The sequence below is a fragment of the Cebidichthys violaceus genome, unplaced genomic scaffold (genome assembly GCF_023349555.1).
Source record: "Cebidichthys violaceus isolate CVI_PGR_0920_01 unplaced genomic scaffold, fCebVio1.0.p SCAF_22, whole genome shotgun sequence".
Lineage (NCBI taxonomy): Eukaryota > Metazoa > Chordata > Actinopteri > Perciformes > Stichaeidae > Cebidichthys > Cebidichthys violaceus.
In genome coordinates this window covers 17,501-41,884 of record NW_027176395.1, presented here as the reverse complement: position 1 = coordinate 41,884, position 24,384 = coordinate 17,501, and the positions used below count along the sequence as shown (strand labels likewise).

Below are 24,384 nucleotides of genomic sequence, written 5' to 3'. Positions count from 1 at the left end.
GTTGTTGTTCTTCTTCTTCTCCTTGTTGTTGTTGTTGTTGTTGTTGTTCTCCTTCTTCTTCTTCTTCTCCTTCACTTCCAGGAGTCACCAGTCGGTGGCGTCGATGACTTCCTGTCGTCTCTGTGCAGCGTTTTCTTTCCTCCCCCGGCACAGAAAAAGAGAGAGCAGCTGCTTCTCACCACCGAAGCCTTTGCTCTGTCATCCCCCCCCCCCCCCTCCTCCTCCTCCTCCTCCCTCAGGAAGGGGAGCACCACACCCTGTCAGCCAATCAGAGCTCAGCTCCACCTTCTCCATCACATCATCTCAGTTTCCAAGGTAACAGGGCACCCCCCCCCCCCTCTCCACACTGAAAGGTGCCGCATCATCATCACCATCACCCCTCCCATCCGTCCATCGCACCGTCCCATACTGAGCTGGTGGCTACGTTAGCGTTAGCTTTCCTCTCTGTAAGCTCCGTCTCTCTCTCTCTCTCTCTCTCTCTCTCGCTCTCGCTCTCTCTCTCTGCAGTGGGATTGCCACAACATCAAAAGCACCTCCCTCCCTCCCTTCTCTCCCCCCCCTCCCTCGCCTCTCTCTCTCTCTGCATCCTCCCAACATCCGACACTCAGGAAGAGAAGAAGGGAACGAGATGGACTGAAGATAATAACAAGAAGAAGAAGAAGAAGAAGAAGAGATGTGGTACGTACCACTGAAGCTGCTCTCTGTCTCCTCCCTCCTGTTTTATGTACATCTGAAAGAGGTGTGTGTGTTCATGTGTGTGTCTGTGTGTGTGTGTGTCTGTGTGTGTGTGTGTGTGTGTGTGTGTGTGTGTGTGTGTGTTAAGCCTAATCCTGCATGGAATGCAGATTTAATGAGCCGTCTGATTCTACCGCCGGCAGAACGATGCGAGCAAAGAGAGGATGGGCAGCGCTGGAGCCGGAGCGGAGGGAGGTGACTCCCAGTGTGTCTCTGAGCTTTTGTTATGGAGGCCTGCTCTGCAGAAGAGCTCGCTCCGCCTGCTGCATACAGAGAGAGGCCAACACCTCCCTCTGCTCCCTGCTCCCAGTCCGCCGCACTGGTTCAGCCCGGTTTGAGTCTCTTTCCCCGGGTTCTAAACCTGGTGCGTGCGAGGCGGACCCTACTTTGTTTTTCTTTTGCCGTTTCTGAACCCGATCGCGGCTTCTTGAAGTTTAAACTTTGAGGAAGGAGCGCGGCGTTAACTTCTCATGTTGGTGAAGCAGACGTGTTGTTCGGCCGCGTCTGAAGGTAAAGCGGTGATGCAGTTATCGTGTTCATGGAGATAACGGAGCTTTCACACAGTTTGTGTTTGTTCAGACAAGAAGTGACGGAATCAGTTGTGTGAACGAGGAGAACTCCAGGAAGTTCAGACGCGCTGACTGTTCTTCCCTCCACACACACACACACACACACACACACACACACACACACACACACACACACACACACACACACACACACCTGTCCAACACACCTTTCCCCCGTCAGACCTTTCTGCTGCTCTGAGTGGTTCTTTAGCGATGACTCTGGGACATCAGGCCAGTTGTTCTATGATTTAAAGTATAATTCTGTTCACACGGCCTTCGCTTTAAAAGAGATCTCCGTCAACACTACGACGCTCAATCAGCGGGCCTGTAGGGGGCAGCAAAGGCTCCGACAACAATACGTCAAACACCACAGAAGAAGATTGTGAGCATGCTCAGTGAGCTTTATCACCTTTTGGCGGTGTTCTTTTTATTTGCTGCGTCTCGTTATACGTGATTTTCAGACGTCTCAGTGGCCTTTAGGAACAGCATCCTACTGAGGAAGACTCTGAGAAGGTGAGGAAGTGTGCCTGCAGGAAATGACATCATCGTTACCCTGACACACACATACCAGAAGTAATGTCCAATTTTCGTGACCCGAAACTCCAAAATGTAGAGGAAGATATCAGTTAAAATACATATCTGCATACGAGTAAGGAAAGAAGGATGTGGGGAGAGAAAGAAGGGACTTAGGGAAGTTAAGAAGGATGTAAGGAAGGGAAACAAAGGTGGGGACAGAAAGAAAGATATCTGTAGGAACAAGAAGGATGTAGAGAAGGAGAAAAGGAGAGAAGGGTGTAAGGAAAGAGTAACATGTAGAGTGGCCTTAATGTTCATGTCATGTTTGACTTGCAGAAATGTCTGAAACAAGTTGAAAAGAAAAGACACCTGAAGTGTTTCCTCAGCTGCTTCCTGTTTGTGTTTTTCCCACAAACGCACACCTGTTCATTGAGACTCCTCCCAACACGTGACGCCTCATCGTCACGCTGAAGTGACCTCATGATGTCATCTCTCTGTTGGTGACGTATCGAGACGCCGCATCGCGGCGTTAGCGGTGACCTCACCCGCGTTAAGCATGCGGCCGTCTGCTCTCGTCTCCTGAACTTCATCTTTTGTCCTTCTCGTCTCCTTCCCATCGTTTAAAGCTTTGTGTTGTGCAGATTCATTTGAAGTCTTTAAAGTCCAACGTCTTTGAGGAAACAGTGAGGAGTTTAGTCTTAAATTTATCATGTCGTCTCCTGAAGGGATTGTCCCAGAGGGTTTCCTTCCTCCTTGTTTCCTCTCCTCTTGGAGGTGACTTAGAGGAAGCAAGGAAAGGAAGAGAAAGGGAGGTAAGGAGTGGAAGGCAGCTGTAATGGCCGACCCTCGTGGCTCCGTAGTGATGTTTGTGCAGAAAGCTGCAGGAGGCTCGTGCAGCTTTCTGTTGATGACGTCTACGTCAGCAGACCCGTTGATGGAGCATCATTATCAACGTTTCCTTTGATATTCTTCTCAGACATGAAGGTGGAGGAAGTCGTTCTGTGCTCAACGTGGACTTCACAAGTGAAGTGTCTGTGAAGTGTCCTCAGATGGACCTGGAGTCAGAGACACTTGTGTCTCCTTAAAGGATGTGACTCTAATCGCTTCCCTCAGTTACTGACCAACTAAAACTATGCGCCCAGTGTAACAGGACAGAGGGAAGGAAAGAAGGAGGTGTGGAAGGGAAGACGGATGTAGAAAAAGGAAAGGAGGATATAGGAAATGAAAGGAGGATGTAGGGAAGAGAAGAAGGATGTGGGGAAGGGGAGGCATATGAAAGGATGTGGGGATGGGAAGAAGGACATAAGGAAAGAGAGACTAATATGAGGATAGAAAGAAGGACGTAGGGAGAGAAAAAAGGAGTTGGGAGGGACAGAAGGACTTAGGGAAGTTAAGAAGGATGTAAGGAAAAATAAACAAACGTAGGGACAGAAAGAAAGATATCTGTAGGGGCAAGAAGGACACAGGGAGGGTGAGAAGGATGTAAGGAAAGAGGGACAAATGTAGAAGAGGAAATAAGGACATAGAGCCTGACAGAAGGATATAGGATACTAAAGAAGGACACAGGGCAGGCAAGAAGGATGTAAGGAAAGACAGAAGGACCTAAGAAAGAAGACGACAAGTGTTTCAAAGGGGAGCACGTTGATGACATCGTTAACTGACTACGAAGAACAGGAAGTTGTTTCCGGTCAGTATGAGGTCATCACGGCCCAGGTCACAGTCTTCATCGTCAACAGGAAGTGATGTCACTCTCTCCCACCGTCAGAGGGGAGGTCAAAGTCTCCTGTTAGACGGTTCATGGATCAAAGCCTCGCTGACAGAGAAACGTAGTGATGCTGAGAGACTTTCAGCTGATTTTAAACGTGATTTGAGTCTTTTGTAACCTGGATTGGTTCAGTTGTTGGTAGATTAGATAATGCATCGTGTGTGTGTGTGTGTGTGTGTGTGTGTGTGTGTGTGTGTGTGTGTGTGTGTGTGTGTGTGTGTGTGTGTGTGTGTGTGTGTGTGTGTGTGTGTGTGTGTGGGGTGTTGAAGGATTCATTCATGCATGTTTGATTTCATGGCTTGAGTCTGGATCGTTGTCGTCTCTGTGAGAGCAGGACTAGGATGGATTCACTCTCATATATAGTATATGGTCCGGCTAATGGAGGTGCTTTCATGTGGGTTTGAATGCATATTAAGTCTCAGGTCTTTGTGGCTCCAGAGACGACTATGAACACAGTCTGGACATTCAGAATGTCGTCTTCCACGTTGTTCTATTTGATTTCGTTCTACTAACAGCTTTGCAGAAGTGCCTTTATTTACCGGATGATTGGTTCTAGTGCAGGAGACTCGGTCCACACTAGAACCAGGTCTTTAAACCTGCAGAGACAAGAAGCAGCTCTGGACCCGCCTGCTTAGATTTGCACTTTTTCTATTCTTAGTTTCTATTTTTGGTGTGTTATTTTCATGCATTTTCAACAGTACATATTCCTAAAGAAAGCAGTTTTTCTTGCCGACTCGCCCCTAGATCTTAATCTGTAACCTCCAGCACTTGTTCCCTCGTCTCCTGCCTCCTCTCTCCTACTTTAGAGCTGGTGTAGAGTGATGAGTGAGACTGGAGCTGCTCCTCCAGTACAGACTCCCCACAGACTCTCAGACATTTCACTGTAACAGCTGACCTGGTGAAGTGCATGCTGGTCCGCTCTGTAGCCTCCCTGCAGAGCCGACGCCCTGCTTCTCCAGGTGTCAGGAGGCAACCTCTGGTTCTTCAAAGTTCTTCAGAGCTTCATGTGTTAAAGCTGCATTCTCTCTAGTGACCACCAGGGGGCGACTCCTCTGGTTGTATAGAAGTCTAGTCTAAAATGACTCTACTTCTCTCTTGATTTATTCCCTCAGTAAACATTGTAAACATGAGTTTATGGTCTCAATCTCTAGTTTACAGTCTTCTTCAATACAGCATGATGTTCATTTAGTACATTATGCTCCATTTAGAGTCAAACAGACCAGAAAGCAGGGGATGATTTAGGGGCGGGGCTACACGCTGATTGACAGGTCTCTACGTCACTCCTCCTCAGTCCAGATGCGGTCACTTCCTGTTCACTGGTTGCAAGAAGATGGTGACGGCCATAATCCAAAATGGCGACGGCCAAATCGCTGAATTTGAAGGGAAACGTTATCGCAATTTTAAAGGGACAGTGTGTCGGATTTGGTTTCATCTAGCAGAACTACTCTGAACTCTGTAGCTCACGATAACACAGTTTCTCAATCGTGTAGAGAACTAACGGTGTTCTTCAGGTCACATTAAATGTCTCCAGAGTTTGTGTTTGGTTTGTCCACTCTGGGCTACTGTAGAAACATGGAGGTGCAACATGGCGGACTCCGCCTCCTGCTCCCGATGTAGATATGAAGGACCCATTCTAGGCTGAAGAAAACACAAGGATTCTTAGTTTTGCATATTTTTGCCTCGTATCTTAGAATCCTAATTCTGCTGTTTAGTATTTAAGTTTAGCTTTATTAAGTGTGGTTTCTATATGAACCTTAAAACCTGGTGACTTGTTGTTAATAATTCTTCATCAGTTCATCAACAGAACATGTGTTTATTTAAACTGAGCTGATTATGTAATGTTTCATGTTCACATCATTCAAACCTGCAGAGTCAATGAACAGAGAGGCCCCCCCCCATCCGTCAGCACACAATAGTGCTGGAACTCAGTCACTGTGTGTGTGTGTGTGTGTGTGTGTGTGTGTGTGTGTGTGTGTGTGTGTGTGTGTGTGTGTGTGTGTGTGTGAGAGTGTGTGAGAGAGTTTGGAATGGGTGGCACATGATGAGGTTCAGGGTTCAGGGTTACCCTCCTCACTGGAGAATAGACTACACACACACACACACACACACACACACACACACACACACACACACACACACACACACACACACACACAATTGAACATGGGGGATGGTGTTGGTGTTCATCTCACATTTTCTCCTAAAATCTGCAGCAGGTGAAGCTATTTAAATACAGTAATTCCCTGTATTAATATTTCATACTACAGTAGCTGTCACTTTAATGTTAACGTGAACTGCTCTACAGGGATACGTATAAATGAATAGTGAACTAAACATACAAACATATTCATGCACACATAAAGCGTTTTGGCCGTCGCCATCTTGGCTTCTTGCAACCGACCAGTGAACAGGAAGTGACCACATTTGGACTGAGGAGGAGCGACGTAGAGACCTGTCAATCACTGTGTAGCCCCGCCCCTAAAGCGTCCCCTGGAGTACTTCACTTCCTAAAGTAATGTGTAAAGGTTATGCTGCTTCCTGTAGTCGCAGGTTGGTCTTTGTAGTTTCATCTGGTGTCCAAGCTTCAGATGCATGTTGTTAGCTTAGCTTCTCCGTCATGTTGTCAGTGCTGAAGGCTTCCTGCTGAACTTCTCCTCTTCACTGAGAGAAGATGTTCTGCTTGTGTTGGAGCAGATACTCTGTGTCACTGTGGCAGACGGGAGAGATCCAGTTCTTTCCTCTCTGCTCCCCTCCTTTTAATGCATCCTTTTCTCTTCTCCTTCTTTAGTCTCCTTCTCCTCTTCTATGTTTCTCTATTATCCTCTTTTCTTTTCCTTCACTCTCCTCTCCTCTCCTCTCCTCTCATAACATCCTCTACATCTTCTATTTGTCTCATTTTAATTATGTTTCCTCATCTCCTCCTCTTCATTTTCTCCTCTTCTCTTTTCGGCCTTTCCTCTCCTGGCATCCTCCTTTGTTTCAGCCTTCCTCCTCCTCCTCCTCTCCTCCTCCTCCTCCTCCTCCTCTCGGTATCGATAAGATCTCCTCAGACTTCTGGGTGTGGCAGTGAACACTCGGTCCTGGTTTTATGTTTCCGACTGTCGCTCAGTACAAAACAGAACCCAGAACACAGAAAAGAATAATAAATACATTTATTTATATATATATTTATTTATTATTATTTTTTTAAGAGCATATATATATTTAAAAAAATAAAAATGTAAGAATTGAATGAAACCCATTTGTTTTAAATTGATAAATGAATATAATTCATTATAAAGACAACAGTTTAAAGCTTGCATCTTCTTATGTTTTATTGACGGTAATAAGTTTCACCATCTCTCTCATAATCACACACAGCTGGTGAACACATGAATCCCGCCTCCCTGTTTCTTATTTGAGTTATTGACAGATATTCTATGAATTCCAGGATAAATTCATTCATTCATAGAGAGTCCTTCATGCTTCTCTGGCTCCAGTGATGAACGTTGTGGTTTGTTATTTTGGGAGAGTTTTAGTAAAGAGAGCTCTTTAATACGTCTTTGATTTATTATCTCGCTTATTTTGCAGTTCTTACGAATTCTGTGAAGTCATTCTTTTAAACACACACACACACACACACACACACACACACACACACACACACACACACACACACACACACACACACACAGAGAGAAGATGCTGACTCGTTTCTTTCATGCTGCTTGTGATCCTTGTCACACTTGAATCAAACACCTGTTGAGTCTCAAGGATTTAAATGTTCTCTTATTTGTTGGCAGCACTTTTAAAACTGTAGTTGAATATGTTTAGAAAGAGTTGACGAGGAAGAAGATCTGTATAATAATATTAATGTATTTATTTTCATCTTGTTCTCAGATATATTTTTCATTTATTACAAGCATTTTCACTTCATTCAAGACTAATTTTAATGATTCTTATACCTGTGAATCAGAGTCACTAGGAAGTTAAAAAAAGTAATCAATATTTAAATAAAGTAATGCATATTTAAATAAAAATGATCAATATTTAAATAAAGATAATCAATATTTAAATAAAGTAATGGATATTTAAGTAAAATAATTGATATTTAAATAAAAATAATCAATATTTAAATAAAGTAATCGATATTTAAATAAAAATAATAGATATTTAAATAAAGTAATGGGTATTTCAATAAAGTAATATATATTTGAATAAAGTAATCGATATTCAAATAAAAATAATCAATATTTAAATAAAGTAATGGGTATTTAAATAAAGTAATCAATATTTAAATAAAGTAATATATATTTAAATGAAGTAATCAATATTTAAATAAAGTAATACGTATTTAAATACAGTATTAGATATTTAAATAAAAATAATCGATCTTCTTCACCACACACCTCCATATTTTTCTTGCATACTTGAAACCATCATTTCTTGATTATCTGGAAAATCTGAAATCTTTTAATAACGAGCGTACTGACGGAGTAACAGATTACATCCAGAAGAAAAAGAGTAATTATTGGAAATGTAGTCTTTTCCTTCAGTTAATGTCTCACTTTGACCACTTCCTTCCTTCCTTCCTTCTTTCTCTTCCTTCTCTTCCTTCCTTTCTTCCTTCTCTTCCTTCTTTCCTTGTCTTCCTTCCTTCCCTTCTCTTCTCTTCCTTCCTTCCTTTTCTTCTCTTCTCTTCCTTCCCTTTCTTCTCTTCTCTTCTCTTCTCTTCCTTCTCTTCCTTCCTTCTCTTCTCTTCCTTCCTTCCTTCCTTTTCTTCTCTTCCTTCCTTCCTTTTCTTCTCTTCCTTGTCTTCCTTCCTTTTCTTCTCTTCTCTTCCTTCCTTCCTTCTCTTCCTTCTTTCCTTGTCTTCCTTCCTTCCCTTCTCTTCTCTTCCTTCCTTCCTTTTCTTCTCTTCTCTTCCTTCCTTCTCTTCTCTTCTCTTCCTTCTCTTCCTTCCTTCTCTTCTCTTCCTTCCTTCCTTCCTTTTCTTCTCTTCTTTCCTTCCTTCCTTCCTTTTCTTCTCTTCCTTCCTTCCTTCCTTCCTTTTCTTCTCTTCTCTTCCTTCCTTCCTTCTCTTCCTTCCTTTTCTTCTCTTCCTTCCTTCCTGGTTCATAATTTTTTTTAAATTATTAAAATAATGTATCCAGAAGCTCCAGCAAGTTGACAAAACATTTACATATTATATTCAATGCTATTCTTGACGATTGGCACATATTTACATTTAAATGAATTTAGAATGTGAGGATGAAATCAGTCATCAGGTTTTTAAAAACGATCAAAATAAATCACATCAAACCTTTAACGCCTTGTCTTGGATCGGTGTTCGGTCGTAGCGTACGTGGGGACAAATATGAAATATGAACGATTGTCTTCAAGTTGGACGTGGTTCTTTCATCCCTGAGTTTTGTCTGCAGGTGTTCCTCTCTTTAAACGTTCTGTTTGTAGCCTGAGAGGTTAAACCCAGGGCAAGGTTTAACAGGTGACAACTCCTCTATACTATATATAGTTTAATAATTCTTCATCCCCAGTGGAGATGATTACTCGTGTTGAATTGAATAATCTTCTTTCAGCCTCTTGGTGACCAGATGAACACGCCCCTCAGGGTTTCTTTACGTCCTATTAACAGCACACTCCTGTGATTCTTACCTCCTCCTTCCTCCTTCTCACCCGTCTCAGTTTACGACCACAACACGTGACTTGAGTTATATTTTTAATTTGATCTCTGCTGCTCATGTTCTCCATCTTCTGTAGTATCAGAAACACGATACTCAGACAGAGAGAAAGATTAACAGCCAACGCGTCCTCCTCCCCTGTGATGCATTATTCATAGAGTGGGGCTGGGCTGGAGGGCCTCTGACACACACACACACACACACACACACACACACACTCTCTGTATTTTTCTGTCTCCACCGTCACGCTCGTTAACGGTAACACACGTTAACGGTAACACACAACGTTTGGTTTGCTGTAAATGATTGATGACATCACGGCGGCTGAGCGCTCGGTTCGCCCTGAATTCTGTCTGCAGGGTGAGCCTCGTGCTGCTGAGGGCGTGGACACGGAGAGTCCAGCCTTTTTGTAAAGTCATGTAGAGTTCACTGTTTAGTTCGGAAGCTCACCAGCACACAGCAGTGAGATGCGAGGGTGAAACAGGAAGGTATTGGATGTTGAGGATGAATGAGTGAATGTGTGATGAAGGCCTTACAGGCCTCAGACTCTATCTGGAGAACCAGAGATGAACTCCTGAACTACTGCGTCGTACATTAACTCTTAAAGTGGTATCACCAACACATCTTTCAGACTTTCACCCAGGAGACCTCTGTACGTGTCCTGTGAAACCATGAAGTCTACGTTAACGGTCACCTGTGAGCGTTACATAGATCATGTTGTTTTCACATCATTCTACTATATCTATTACACAAACAAGGAAGAAATGAAGGAACTTTACAACTCGTTCATTTTAAAGTCTGATGTATTTCTTCATATTTATCTTTGTTCTTTTTCTATTGTCTTTATGCTTGTTGACTGTTCTCTCACTATGTTTATATTAATGCACCAAGACACCGAGGGAATAGTTTTCTGTATATGGAAACACAAGCTTCTGATTCTTTTAGATGTGGCCCTTCTTCTTGTTCACGAGCTACCTGATACTCAACATGTTCTTACATGTAATATCAGAGATTTATATCCAGCGATGCGTAGCCACCAGAGCATCCCAGCTGACGTAAATACACTACTTTTCATCAGCGTCTCCGTTCTTTAAAACAGCTGCTGTGTTACACAACAGAGATGTGTCCCAACGCAGCTTTAATCTCAGCTTTAATCTCACAGAAGACACCTGACTCACTGATTCACTGACTCACTGACTCACTGACTCACTGATTCACTGACTCACTGACTCACTGATTCACTGACTCACTGATTCACTGATTCACTGACTCACTGACAGAGATCAGTGAGGATCAGACAGACGATGTTCAACAAGAAGCTTTCTGTAACACGAGATACAAACTGAGATGTTTAAAACACAGAGATTAAAGCTCTGTGTGTGTGTGTGTGTGTGTGTGTGTGTGTGTGTGTGTGTGTGTGTGTGTGTGTGTGTGTGTGTGTACACACACGTTCTTTACGTTCTCATGACTAAGTCTTTGTCTTTTCTACTCCTGTTAACGGAGTGATAAACATGCTTCATAATTATCAATCGAGCCGCATTTATGTTTTTATCAACAGACCCTGATGACTGAAGAGTGGGCTGGAAGACAAACCGCCATTTTTGTTACTGATCCGTTCCAGAAACAGAGAAAAGCAACTTACATTTACCTAGAAATATAGTTTATTGTTCCACGTTGTGTCTTATGGACACGTAAACATACTGACTTTAACACTCAGACAATATCTTGGACTGTGCTTTGGTACTAGTTCTAGGAATAATAGAGTTCATTTGGTTCACTTCTTATTAATTAACTCAATTTAAGTTTTCCAATTAGCGAACATTTATCTCCTCGTTTTCACTTCTGTAGGATGATCTCTCTCACTTGACTTATATATATATATATATATATATATATATATATAATATAAAACTGTACAGTTGTAGCAGTGGTTAACAAAACTATGTTCAGTAAATTAAAGAAACTGAGAATATTTTCATATGAATTAGTTTCAAGACGTGATTTATTAAATAATATGTGACTCAAAACTATATTTACAGTAATGTTCCTGGAGCATAATAGAGAGGTGTTTCTAATCAATAACAGTTATTGATCTGAGTCATGTGATATGTGTCATAACCGCTGTCACGATGATCATTAGCGTCATCTCCTCCCTCCCTGTGGTCATGTGGCTGATGATGTCATGCCTCTCAAACAGGAAGTGGTTTTCTCACATTGAGTATTATGCAGATATAATAATATTAACGGACTCAGCTCGGGGCCTTCTTACTGGCCCCACACTCAGGAGTCATCATGTGACGTAAGGGTTAACTCGTCCCTCATAAAGTGACGGTCTCGTTCTCGTCCCCGTCCTCTGCTGGACTGGTCTGACCCGGGTCTGATCCAGTAATCTCTCTGTTCTGCTGCTCCACTGACATGGTTTCTCTGCTTCACTGCTGCTGACGCTGATCAATACAAGAGTCACTGCAACACGCTGACTGCTGCTGGTTACTGGGTCAATCAGTGTGTGTGTGTGTGTGTGTGTGTGTGTGTGTGTGTGTGTGTGTGTGTGTGTGATACTGAGAGAAAGAGATTTCACACATTGATACAACAAACAATGTTCTTACAAAAAGTTACTCCTCATTTTTCGTGTGTTTTCTACTAAAGTCCAGCAACACGTGTTGATTCCTGCTTGTTACATGAAAACAGTCTTTTCAAAATAAAGTTCTGTCTTCACAGGAAACTACTCAGTTAAGTTGAGAAAAATCAGAACAAACAAATATAATAATATGTTAAAATAAGTCTGTTATTAAAGTGTTGAGTTTATATTGAAGGTGAACACGTGATCTTTTCACAATAAACTTCTGTCTTCACAGGAAACAAATCCTTTAGGTTTGTTTGGGTTAAAATAAATACAGAAGTGATAAATAAATCAACGTTGACTTCTGGGTTTTTTGGGGCACGAACAGCTGTCTCCAGTAGAACCGACCCGTCCATCTCGACTCCTGCCCTCCTCGTGTTTGGGTTTCTGGAAGTGTGCTTCATGATTATGTTGATTATACGCATAGTTTTTGTGGGATATCTCAGAATTACACCACAATGTTTTTTGGTCGGTGCAGCTGTGAATGCCTGATGAAACCATATTTGGCTGCAGCCGAGACATTTTTCACTGTAAACCAGAGGAAGAGGTTCATTCATGCAGCTCTTGTGTGCAAGAAGTTAACAGTTAAAGTTGTATCTTCATCCATCATTAACAACCACCAAAATATGTTGTTCTGGAGAACAATGAGGCTGCAAACACACACTGACTATATTTAAGTTTTTTATTTGATTCTCTGTTTGGCGTCATGGTTTTACGTCTTTTATTTAAAAAGGGCAAAGTCAACTTTAATATGTAAACTTTCATAAACAACTCATGCAGTAAAAGTTATGACTCATAAACCAGTTTGTTGATTCGTTATTATCGTTCAATTAACGCAACTGGAGTATTCTAGACCTGCACCCCGTTTTATTGTAGTTATTAAATAACAATAACAGATACCTTCGTTAAATATTTAATATAACCTGATTTAAAGCTGCATATTGTCTTTTACATAATTCATCTTAACTTTTTAATTCAGGAAATGACTCAGAAATGTTTATTTTCCCTGCAGCGGCTCTCTGTTGTGTTTTCATATCTGGTGTGACGTTCAATGAACTCAGAGCTGGACGCATATTTTATTCAGAGAGAAAGAAGACATGAATAATACATCTTATTTGTCTGTTCGCTGCGTCGGCTGGTGCTGAAAAAGGATTTAGAGCTACAGCTGAGATGAAGGCGAGGACACACACACACACACACACACACACACACACACACACACATATGCACAGTGTGTGTGCAGTGCCATGCTGTGTCAGCCATGTGAGAGAGGAAGTGTGAGAAAACAGACAGAAAGAGAGAGTTTGTTGTCATCATGACCTCATGTTTGATCTTCCACTTATGGAACATTCTGGATTACTCATCTGCTTCATAACTGGAGGATTATTACGTCTTTAAAGAGGATAGAGAGGTTTATACATTTGTGTTTTGCGAGAATCAGTTTGAGTTTTAAACCTTCAAAGTGAGGACTTTCCTCTAAATGTCCACAGTCATGCTAGCATCTCTGCTACTGCTACTCTTTCTCTCTTTTAACAGAAATACTGTTTCCACTCACTAATTCATTCTTTCTTTCAATGAAGCTCAACTTCTCGCTCAGATATTTCACAATAAAAGCCCACCAGTGGCTCAAATGGTTGTTTTCCTTAAAATCAAGTCAATTAACCCTAAAAAAAACCACGTTTAACACATCAGCTTTAGTGTTCTGTTTTATAACATATGAGTTCAGTACTTTACTCTCTCAAGCTTCTCATAATGATGAAACTACAGTCTGTGAATCTGATTGACATTTGAATCACTTTATTCTTTATTCATTCTGGCATTGGATCATGAATTGTTTTCATTATTTTGTCCACCCCTCATGTCATCACAGGCAGCTTTGTATGAAACAGAGAGATTTTAGTTCCCTCATCACCAGATATAATTACAGCAGGGCAACGTTACTTTAGTGAACATCTCCAACTCTGAAGATGTCATTTTTTATTCCTGAAGAAACTCATAAACAACTCATTAATTTTAATCAGAAGTAAAGAATGCCTTCTATACATTGTTATATAATAGTCTGAATATAAAACCTGATGACCAGAGCAAACTGAATATAATAGTCCTTATAAATAAACACTAATCATCTGATCTCTTAGTTCACTAAATAAACAGACTTTAGCAGATTTGTACATATCAGAATATTCAGAAGTTGTATTTAGAAATATACAGTATATCAGGACTGTCCTCGACCAAACACAGTGTTAGTCGACTAACACTCAAAAGAATTTGTCGACCGATCGATAGATCTGTAAAACTGAGTTTCTCCACAAAAAAGCACTTTAAATCTTGTGTTTACTAGAAGTGTGTTCATACGTTTCTTAGAAATAAGTCATGAAAAAACAGCGTTACTCTGTGGTTTGAAGCAGTAGGAAGATGTGTACAGATTTTTAGGACAGTACCGCGGCGGGTCAGGATTAGTTTTTGGGTCCAGAACCTATGACGTTGGGATCATTTTCCTAACGCTGTCCAAGATGGCAAAGGGCAGGTTGTTGAGGTGTTTGGCCGTGTCGATCAGACCTCCCGGGATCGGCTGCGGATCGTTGATCTGGAACCGATCCACTATTTCAGCCGCGGTCCTGTAGTTCTGCAGGAACGAGAGATCTTCAGCCCTCAGCGCCTCCTCCGTGGCTCTGACTGTGTCCGAAAGAGCTTCTATCTCTCTGTTCAGAGCCTCCGTCTTCCTCTTCATCGTCCGACTCTTCTGCCTCTGTTCCTTCTGCACCGCGGCGATTCTCTTCTGCTGTTCCTTTCGGAAGAACTTCTGAAGCGTCGAGAACTCGTCCTCAATCTGCCTCTTTGTGTCTTGAGCCTGAACGTCGATGTCTTCGACCGTCTGATCGAAGTTCCCCTTGATGTCGTTGAAGAGCTCGAGTTTCTCCTGCAAGGGCTTCAGGATCCACCGAAGTCCCTCTTTGTAATCTGCCGCGGCTTCGTTGACGGGTCTGAAGCTGTGGCTGGTGTGTAAGCTTGAGTGCAGGCAGATGGTGCAAACTGGCTGCTGGTGCTCCAGACAGAAGAGTTTGAGCTCCTCCGAGTGCAGAACGCAGACACCCGCGGACCGCCTCCGATCCCTGTCCGCTGAAAAAGCTTCACACTGGTTCTTCAGGTCCAAGTTTAGCGGCGGGTTGTATAATGAAGACTTTGTCCTACAGACCGGGCACTGGTGAGCGGAGTTCTCCGTCCACCACCGCTGCCAACAGGCTTTACAGAAACTGTGGTTGCACGACAGCAGGACGGGGTCTTTGAAGAGGTCACTGCAGATGGGACAGCAGGGATACTCGTATGGACGAAAAGACATGATCTCTCTCTGCAAACAGCAGATGGTTCAGTCCGTCACACCTCCTCTACCTCCTCTGGAAGAGGTTCTAGAGTTCCAGTGTTCCTCTCCTGGAGCCGTTTCTCTCTTTGTGGGTTCTGTTTGTTTGGGCGTGCTTTTTTTAAAAGGAGGAACGTTTCCTTGTTTGTCTCAAACGATTCCGGTAAGAGATCATTGCCGAGCCATAAATGCTGAACCTTGAGCTGTTCTAGAGCGCGGACTGTATCACAGCATCATGTTGTTCATCGATTATGACATCTTATCTGTTTTTAATACACCATAACGAACCAAAAGTATAATTACATGCCGATAATCTTCCTGATGAGTCTCATAAACTGAGTGCTAAATGTTCACAGTCAGCATTGTGTTTGAGTAATAAAATCCACATTTGCACGTAAGTTAGTTTATCGATCTACCATTCCACATCCTGGTCCCCTGAAGTATTTGGTCATTTTTGATTGATTTATTTGCATTTTAAGTATTCATCAGCTAACGATGCAGAGTTCAAAGATGTAGCATTACAGTCGCACAACATTGTGGAACTCACGTTAAATAGTTTAAAAGAAAAAGCATCAAAATAGATGCAACAGAACCACAGATTAATCTTCTAAATGAAGCACATTAATTACCCAAAACAGTCGTAGATTTGGTTGTGTTATGCTAGTAGCGGCTAACGTAGCTTCCACGAGCCTCAAGCATGACGCCAAGTCTTCTGTGGTCACTTACCACAATAAAAGCTTCTTTATTTTCATTTACTCCTCATTCATGTGCAATGAGCTCCAAAGAGAAGCGACACTTTCTGAACAAGACGTGTTCAAACGCAGTTCATATTATATTCATGTTATTGTTTGTATCATATGTGAGATTATAGACGTGGATGGAGAGACTTTGTAGAGATGGAGAAAGAAAGAAGGACGACAGAAGAAGAGCAGTTTAATCTCATTAATAATGATGAGATTAAACTGCTGAGGAGGAGAGAAGCTCCTCCCTCTTAATTCATTCATTAAGTTTTAATAATTATTCGTCCTCTGATGAAGTTATTGGACTAAGCCTCATAATTGGACAGCTTGTGGTTCAGTTTGGTAGGACGCTCGGAGCTCAGTCTCATTTCACGTCTGTGTGTTCAGACATCAGATATCAGACCGAAAGGTCAGACGGTCATCCAGCTCTGTGATTGGCTCGTCGCTGACTGCTGCTGACGTCTTATTGGCCGGGAAGGCTTTGTGAAGTGGAAGGCTTTTAACATGCAGCGGTTTGTTCGTATGAGCTCTTGATTGTGATGCACTTTAAGGACCGTTGTTTATTGCAGATGTGACATATTTATAGAGTGAAACTACAGCCGGGAACTGATTTGGTTCTGGTTCAAGTTTCATAAAGTACTCTGATTACACTGTGAATCATCTACGTTGACGCTGCTCATCTAACCCTTTACTCTTAACTAACCCGGATTCAGACTTTAACTCTTACACCGGTAATCTCAGGGTTGGTGGTTCGATCCCTGGCTCCTCCTGTCAAAGTGTCAAAGTGTCCATGAGCAACACATGCTGTGTGTGTGTGTGTGTGTGTGTGTGTGTGTGTGTGTGTGTGTGTGTGTGTGTGTGTGTGTGTGTGAGTGTGTGAATGGATGAAAGAGACGGAGGAAATTACATTAAATAGATTAATTTCTTTCAATTTTTAAATCTTCAAATATCAGATTTCTTTATTTGCATCAGATTCTATATTATTTTTTCTTTCCTCCGATCTCATCCTCCTTTCCTTCTCAATGATTTGTCCTTTCATCCTTCCTTATTTCCTCCCGTCCTTCCTCGCAATGTTTTTTTTGTTCCTTTCCTTTTTTTCTTTCCCTGAATTTATTATTCCCTCTATTACTTTCCTTCCTCCCTCTGTCCTTCTCTTCCTTTCCTCCCTAACGTCCCCTTCATATTCTTGTCTCCTTTCCTAACTTGTTCTCTAATCTCTATAATGTATTTTAATCGGCCTCTCTCTCTCTCTCTCTCTCTCTCCTTTTCTCCAGTTTACTCCAGTGAGGCTCGCCCACCCACATTAGGAATCCTATACCTCCCTCTCTCTCTCTCTCTCTCTCTTTCTCTTTCTCCCTCTTTCTTTCTCCCTCTCTCTCCCTCCCTCTCTCCCTCTCATCCTCTCCCTCTCATCCTCTCCCTCTCTCTCTCTCTCTCTCTCTCTCTCTCTCTGTCTCTGTCTCTGTCTCTGTCTCTCTCACACCATGAGCTTCGCAGCTCTCTCCCCCGTGGCCCCCGAGCCTCCGTCCCCGATGGTGACCTCCGTCACCCCGACCCTGGACCCCGACGCCTCCACCTCCACCTCCTCCTGCCCCGCCGCCGTCGGCCCCGCCCCTCTCAGCCTGGACCCGGAGCGTCGGCACCAGGACGGGGCCTCGTCGCCCGGCCCGGGCCCCAGCCGGGGCAGCCTCGCTGGGGGAGGAGCTCACCTGGGACGAGACCCCTCCCAGAGGTAACGACTCAGCCGCGGTGACGATGACTCGTCTCTTCAGTTCTACGTCTTTAAACCGTCACATAGTCTGAAGCAGCTGTCCCCTAAATCTTAGGAGTCATGATGATTAAGAAGTTCGGAACACAATTAAAAAAACTTACAAATAATGATTATTTTGTCCTGAACTCCTGAAATATTTACCCCAACTTTTATCACATGAAATGCTGGAGAGTTTTGCCTCTTTGGGCCTCTGCAACAATTCAGATTAAAGCCGTCTGAAACCTGTCGTGAGCAGACGTTTATCTCACTGAAGAGCATCTCAAGGAAAGACGAGGTTCCTACCTTTGTTTTCTTACTTCTACTGTGCCTTTTGTGGAGTTTCAATACAGAAAATGTCCGTGAGAACTCTCCCCTTTCTCCACTTAAAGCTTCTTTAATGGACTTTATTTCACAGGACACACACACGTGAGATATTATCCTCATAAAAACCGTGTTATGGCTCATGTCTTTGTCAAAGCTATATTTACACATCCAGCAGACACAGGGGTTATCTCATTGGAGTGGTGTTTTTGTCCACTTTAGCTCTGGTTTTGGGCTCCACCACCAAAGTCTCTTTATCTGCTGAATGCTCCACATAGTTCACCAGCTAGTCTCTTAAGTGTGTCCGTCTGAGCAGGTAGTGAACCGTGGTAGAGGGTCAGTAGAGTCGAGGCTGACCGGCGTCGTCGTGTTTTGTGGCGTCTCAGGTCAAAGAAGCCTCCTCCTCTCCACACCGGAGCCGACTGGAAGGTGGTCCTCCACCTGCCGGAGATCGAGACGTGGCTGCGAGCGACCAGCGACCGAGTCACGCAGCTGTCACACTCCGTGGGACAAGACGGCGTCAACAGACACGTGGACGTCCACCTGGTGCAGCTCAAGGTAGACGCGGACACTTTTTACACTGTTACTGCACATTTAATTCTTGGTTCTTTCGTAGCTTATTACTACAAAAACATAACGTGCTGTAATTTGTAGATATGCCACCAAATCAATTCATACGTAATCCACAAACAAACACCAGACTTTCACCCAGGAGACCTCTGTTCCTGTGTGAAACGAGAAGTCAGTGTTGGTTTCTTTGTACTTCAGTGACATCACTCTTTGAGTGATTTGTATTGTATTGGTGCAGCATGCAGAAACTGACGCGTGTTGCAAAAGAACGAGGAGTAACTTTTAGTAAGAGGAGATGTGGACCGTGTGTTTTGAGGATAACTACATTTCTTTTGGTTTCACATGAGACAGGGACAGCGGTGTCCTGGGTGAGAGTCCTGTGTTTGTCACATCCGCTCTGTCCTCCCTGCCTTCGATTAGATTGACGTGGACTTTGAGGATGGAGGAGACGAGGCTGCTTCGAGACAGACCGTGAACCCTCTTCTATTCCCTATAGTTTGTCTGCTAACCTCCTCCTGACTTTCACATCCTGAAGCGTTAGAAGCTACTTGTGAGGCCTCGAGGCAGCTTAAACAAACGTGTGTAATGTGTGTAAGGCTGTCTTAACAGTGGTGATGGTACTGACTAATTCCTGGACACTTTGTTGTTGAGGTTATTGAACCGGGACCTTTCTCAAAGAGCTTGTGGACTTGATCCGGTCTGAGGACTTCTGATTGAAGGACCTTTACATTCTCGTCTCTGTGCACTTTGAGTGTCCCGAGTCAGCACACACACACACACACACACACACACACACACACACACACACACACACACACACGACAACATGTATTGTTGCCTCTCAAACATTGTGACCTCAGGCGGCAAATTACCCACGATGCCCTTCTTCTCCTCTCTCTGCCGTTATGTAACGACTGACTTCACGCGTCACGCCGTTTAACCGCTCTTTTATTTATGTAACGAGTCAGCGTTTGATGCTCCTCCTCGTCTTCATCGCAGCTCCTCTTCATGTTGCATTCGCTGCCACTGGGAAGAATTTAAACCCCTTTTTTAAAAGCTCTTAAAGGAGAAGTACAAATATGTATTTTTGGACAAATATTGAAGCACTTTGTTCAGCTTCATTTCTTCAGTCTGAGGAACCATTCAGCAACAACTGTGACGCTGCGTTCAGGTGCTGGTGGAAAAGTCAGACGTCTGGGGCTTGTTGAACGGCGTTGTGTTCAGGTGCCGTCGTTATGAAAGTGATACTCGTGGTTCGTCTGATTCGTTCATTAAGATGTTTTACTGCGTTCAGACGTGGAGGATCTTTTATTGATGACTGTGTATTTTTAACTGCAGTGACTCAGATGTTTCCTCTTCATCAGGCTGCTGCTCCTCTTCGCTCCTCTCGTGTTTCCTTTGCTCTTCATGCCTCTGTTGTTTCCTTTCCTTTCCTCTCCTCTCCTCTCTTGTGTCCTTTCCTTTCCTATTCTCTCCTCTTTTCTTTCTTTTCATCTTCTTGCCTTTCCTCTCTTGTTTCTTCCCTCCCTTACTTTTCTTTCCTCTTATGTTCCCTATCTCCATTCCTAACCTCTCCTCTCCCCTTTCCTTTACTGCCCTGTCCTCACCTTTCCTTTCCTCTCCTCTCCTCTCCTCTCTTGTTTCCTTTTCTGTCATCTTTTCTCCAGTCCTGTCTTGTTTCCTTTCCTTTCCTCTTTTCTCTAGTTTCCTCTCTCCCTTCCTTTCCTTTCCTCTCCTGTCGTCTCATCTCGTGTCCTCTCCTGTCCTCTCGTCTCCTATTGTCTCCTCTCCTTTCCTGTCGTCTCATGTCCTATCGTCTTGTCTCCTGTCCTCTTGTCTCGTGTCCTCTCGCCTCATCTTGTCTCCTCTCCTGTTGTCTCGTCTCCTCTCCTCTCCTCTCCTCTAAAACAGCATCAGTCTTGTGTCCAGCGTACAGCTCCAGACTCTCCTCTCCTCTCTCCTCTCTCCTTGAATAAAACATGGCAGCATCAGTCTTGTGGCTCTCGTCTCCTCTCAGTCCCAGCGATGTGAAAGTAGACGGTGTTTCATACTTCCTGTCTGTTCTGAGTCACTCTTTAAACAGAATATTTCTGCTGCTCAGCACGTTTCACCAGAAACCTGAAATCTCCCCGTGTTTCACCTGAAAGGAACCAGAACCAGAACCAGAACCAGAACCAGAACCAGAATGTTGCTGACCGATCATTGGAGTCTCTCAGGGTAAATAAACACTCGTAGAATCAGAGAGAGAGGAATACCAACGGAGACGTTGTTTACTTCACAGCACATGAACGTGATTTCAGGATTGAAGCATTAATGTGTAAAACATATTTGAACTCATTAACATAATATATTATAGAGCTCCAAACCGGATAACATGATCCTAACATGATCCTAACATGATCCTAACATGATCTCCTAACCGGAAAACATGAAGCTGAACCTGAACGTCTGTGTGTCAAATGATCCGCCTTCGGTCCTCACAAAGATAGAAACACACACAAAACACTGTTATTCTGACAGCATCAGTATCTGTTTGTGTTCAGATTACACAATTCTGCTTTATAATCTGTGTGTGTGTGTGTGTGTGTGTGTGTGTGTGTGTGTGTGTGTGTGTGTGTGTGTGTGTGTGTGTGTGTGTGTCGTCATGGGATGTGCTGGATCACAGCGTGGTTCTGGGAAGTCACAGATCAGTGTGTGTGTGTGTGTGAGAAACAGACAGCTGTGTCATTGTTGTGAGACTGATGTCATTGTGACTGTGTGTGTGTGTGTGTGTTTGTGTGTGTGTGTGTGTGTGTGTGTGTGTGTTTGTGTGTGTGTGTGTGTGTGTGTGTGTGTGTGTGTGTGTGTGTTTGTGTGTGTGTTTGTGTGTGTGTGTGTGTGTGTGTGTGTGTGTGTGTGTGTGTGTGTGTGTGTGTGTGTGTGTGTGTGTGTGTTTGTGTGTGTGTGTGAGTGTGTGTGTGAGTGATCCACTTATCAGCTGATGCTTCTGTCTGAACTCCACTTAGTTGTCCCTGAACTCAACATGAATCCTCTCTAAAGACTCGTCTCTACTTGTAACACAGCAGCAGATGAGGAACAGTCACCTGTTCAGGTGAGAAGTGACATCACTGTAGGTCAGCAGCTCCTCAGCTGGTGGCTCCCTCTGGTGACGAGAACGCCTCACAACATGCTGCATCCACTATTATTATTATTATTATTATTATTATTATTATTTACTATATGATGTATAAACAGTATGAACAACACCATGCATTTACTTTCACTCCTGCAGTAAAGTAGAAAACAGAAAATGATACAAAATAGAGACAAAGTTGTAAAAATAGTCATTTTTAAACATTTTTAAATACAAAAAATAGGATTTTTATTATTTAATTTTCACCCACATGTTTGTGTTTTTCATGTTCAGAATATTCACCCAATATGAACTGTGACTCTTAAAGCTTTTCATCTTCTCAGCCCTGATGTATAAAATCATTTAAGACATTTGAAGTTAAGTCATCCAATCACCGGTCTTTACCGTCAGTGTTGTCCTGACAACGATCACGTCTTTTTTCCGTCCTATTTCTGAGGTCTTGGCAGCTCGTCAACAGACACAAAAGAGGACAATAAGATGTGTGTGTGTGTGTGTGTGTGTGTGTGTGTGTGTGTGTGTGTGTGGCCACAGCTGGAAGGCAGAGACACAAGCAGATGTGACGTCCTCTTGTTTTTGTTCACGCTGATGTTTCCTCCACTCCTCCGTCGCTTTGTGTTCGTGTCACAGCAGAAGAAACACTCAGAGTTCAATCAGAACCGATCAGAACCGATCAGAATGATGTCACTGAAACAGTGTGTTTCTATCAAAGAAAAGAGAAGCTTGTTAAAAGTGTCGTTCAGACTTTAAGAGACTTTTAATATTTAAACACAACTGATCATTTCTTTCCTCCACAAAGCAGTTTATCGACAGTTTGGATCTTTTTCCTTCTTCATAACTTTAAACGATACATTTCATGTATGATTTATGATTTTATCTTTTGAATCAATCTGCTTCAGGTTTAGTTTCATAAATATTGATGAGCAGTGAGGAGCAGGACATCATCTTCTCTTCTCTGAAGGACTCTTATTCTCTGGTTGACGGCTCCATCTAGTGGTGAAACATCGGCATTACAACAAACATTACATTACAGTCATTTAGCAGACGCTTTTATCCAAAGCGACTTACAAGAAGTGTATTAAACATCAAGAGAACTACTACTTAACCGGGGATGGGGGCTATCGCCGGTGGTGCGAGTTTAGTAAGGTGACAGCTGAGGGGAAGAAGCTGTTCTGAGCCTGCTGGTCCTGGAACAGAGACTCCTATAGCGCCTCCCAGAGGGGAGGAGGGAAACCAGCCTATGGCCGGGGTGTGAGGAGTCCCCGACAAGCGGCAGCGACTGAGGTGGACGGTCTCCATGGCAGGGAGAGGAGTACCGGTGGCACGTTGGGCGGTTGTTAACCAGTTCATACCAAACTGTGACGCAGCTGGTAAGGATGCTCTCGATGATGCAGCGGCAGAAGTTCACCAGGATCAGAGGAGACGTGTGGATTTTCTCCCCGGCGTCTCCTCAGGAAGAAGAAGAGGGCCTTCTTGACCAGGGTTGAGGTGTTGAGGGTCCAAGAGAGGTCCTCCGAGATGAGGACACCCAGAAACCTAAAGCTGGTGCAGCGTTTGGTCTTTCTGAAGTCCACAATAAGCTCCTTGGTCTTGTTGGTCTTGAGGTCCAGGTTGTTGTTGGCGCACCAAGCCGCCAGGTGCCGACTCATCGTTGTGATAATATAATATATATATATATATATATATTATATATATATATATATATATATATATATATTACACAGTATATGATATACATCTATACATATGTTTATATGCATGTACTGTGTGTGTATATACTAGTAGTAGTACTGACTCCAGATCCGTACGTGAGAGTGGTCCTTCCTCTGGTCTCACTTCATTCCATCACGTTGAACTCCTCTTCTACCTCTTTGCGTTGTGGTTAAAGGCTTGACTTCAGTCTGACCTGGTCTCTGTGTGTTGTGTTACTTCGTGATGAAGACCTTTAGCATCATGTAGATAATGAGCTCCTTCAGGACCCCTCAGACCTGGATTCACCTCGTCTAGCTGCTCTCACAGGTAGCATCCAGACACAGAGGCCTGACTTTTATCTGACTTAATTCCGGGCGTGGCGGGTCGTCGGCGCGGACAGAGCGAGTAGATGCGAGCGGACAGATCGTCAGACGGGCTGTTTGAAACATCTTCTCTCCTCGCTGCTCTGTTCTTCCTCTTTTATCCCCTCGTCCTCCTCTCTCTCATGTTTATAATGCGTTTGCCTGCAGGGCATTTTCCTCTAACCTGACCTTGCCACGGAGCGACTGTTGGACATGATTATAGTGATGCAACCGCTGTGTGTGTGTGTGTGTGTGTGTGTGTGTGTGTGTGTGTGGTGTGTGTGTGTGTGTGTGTGTGTGTGTGTGTGTGTGTGTGTGTGTGTGTGAGAGTGTGTGTGTTGTTATGCCAGCCTCTCAGCCATCCTTGGCATCCGGCTGCAGGCGGTGTGTAACAGCTGCGTGGAGAATGTCCTGTGCTGCTGAGAGGGAGAGGCTACACACACACACACACACACACACACACACACACACACACACACACACACACACACACACACACACACACACGTTCAATCAGTAGACACGGATGCAGCAGTATTTTTATTGATTCAGTCAGCAACTTGATAATGTCATCCAAAAGTGCATTGGAGCCTTTGGTG

At 43.5% G+C, this 24,384-nt stretch overlaps 1 protein-coding gene across 1 annotated transcript in view; it reads left to right on the top strand.

The window, feature by feature from the left end:
- Positions 1-462: 462 nt before the first annotated feature.
- The window catches only part of LOC137877931 (A-kinase anchor protein 6-like), a 32,608-nt gene continuing 8,686 nt past the window's right edge, over positions 463-24,384 (top strand). Inside the window, exons 1-3 of the mRNA XM_068718119.1 lie at positions 463-678; positions 17,235-17,692; positions 18,418-18,589. Of these exons, the coding sequence (XP_068574220.1) occupies positions 17,445-17,692; positions 18,418-18,589 (420 nt within the window). The 5' untranslated portion in view covers positions 463-678; positions 17,235-17,444. The remainder of the gene's footprint in view (positions 679-17,234; positions 17,693-18,417; positions 18,590-24,384) is intronic.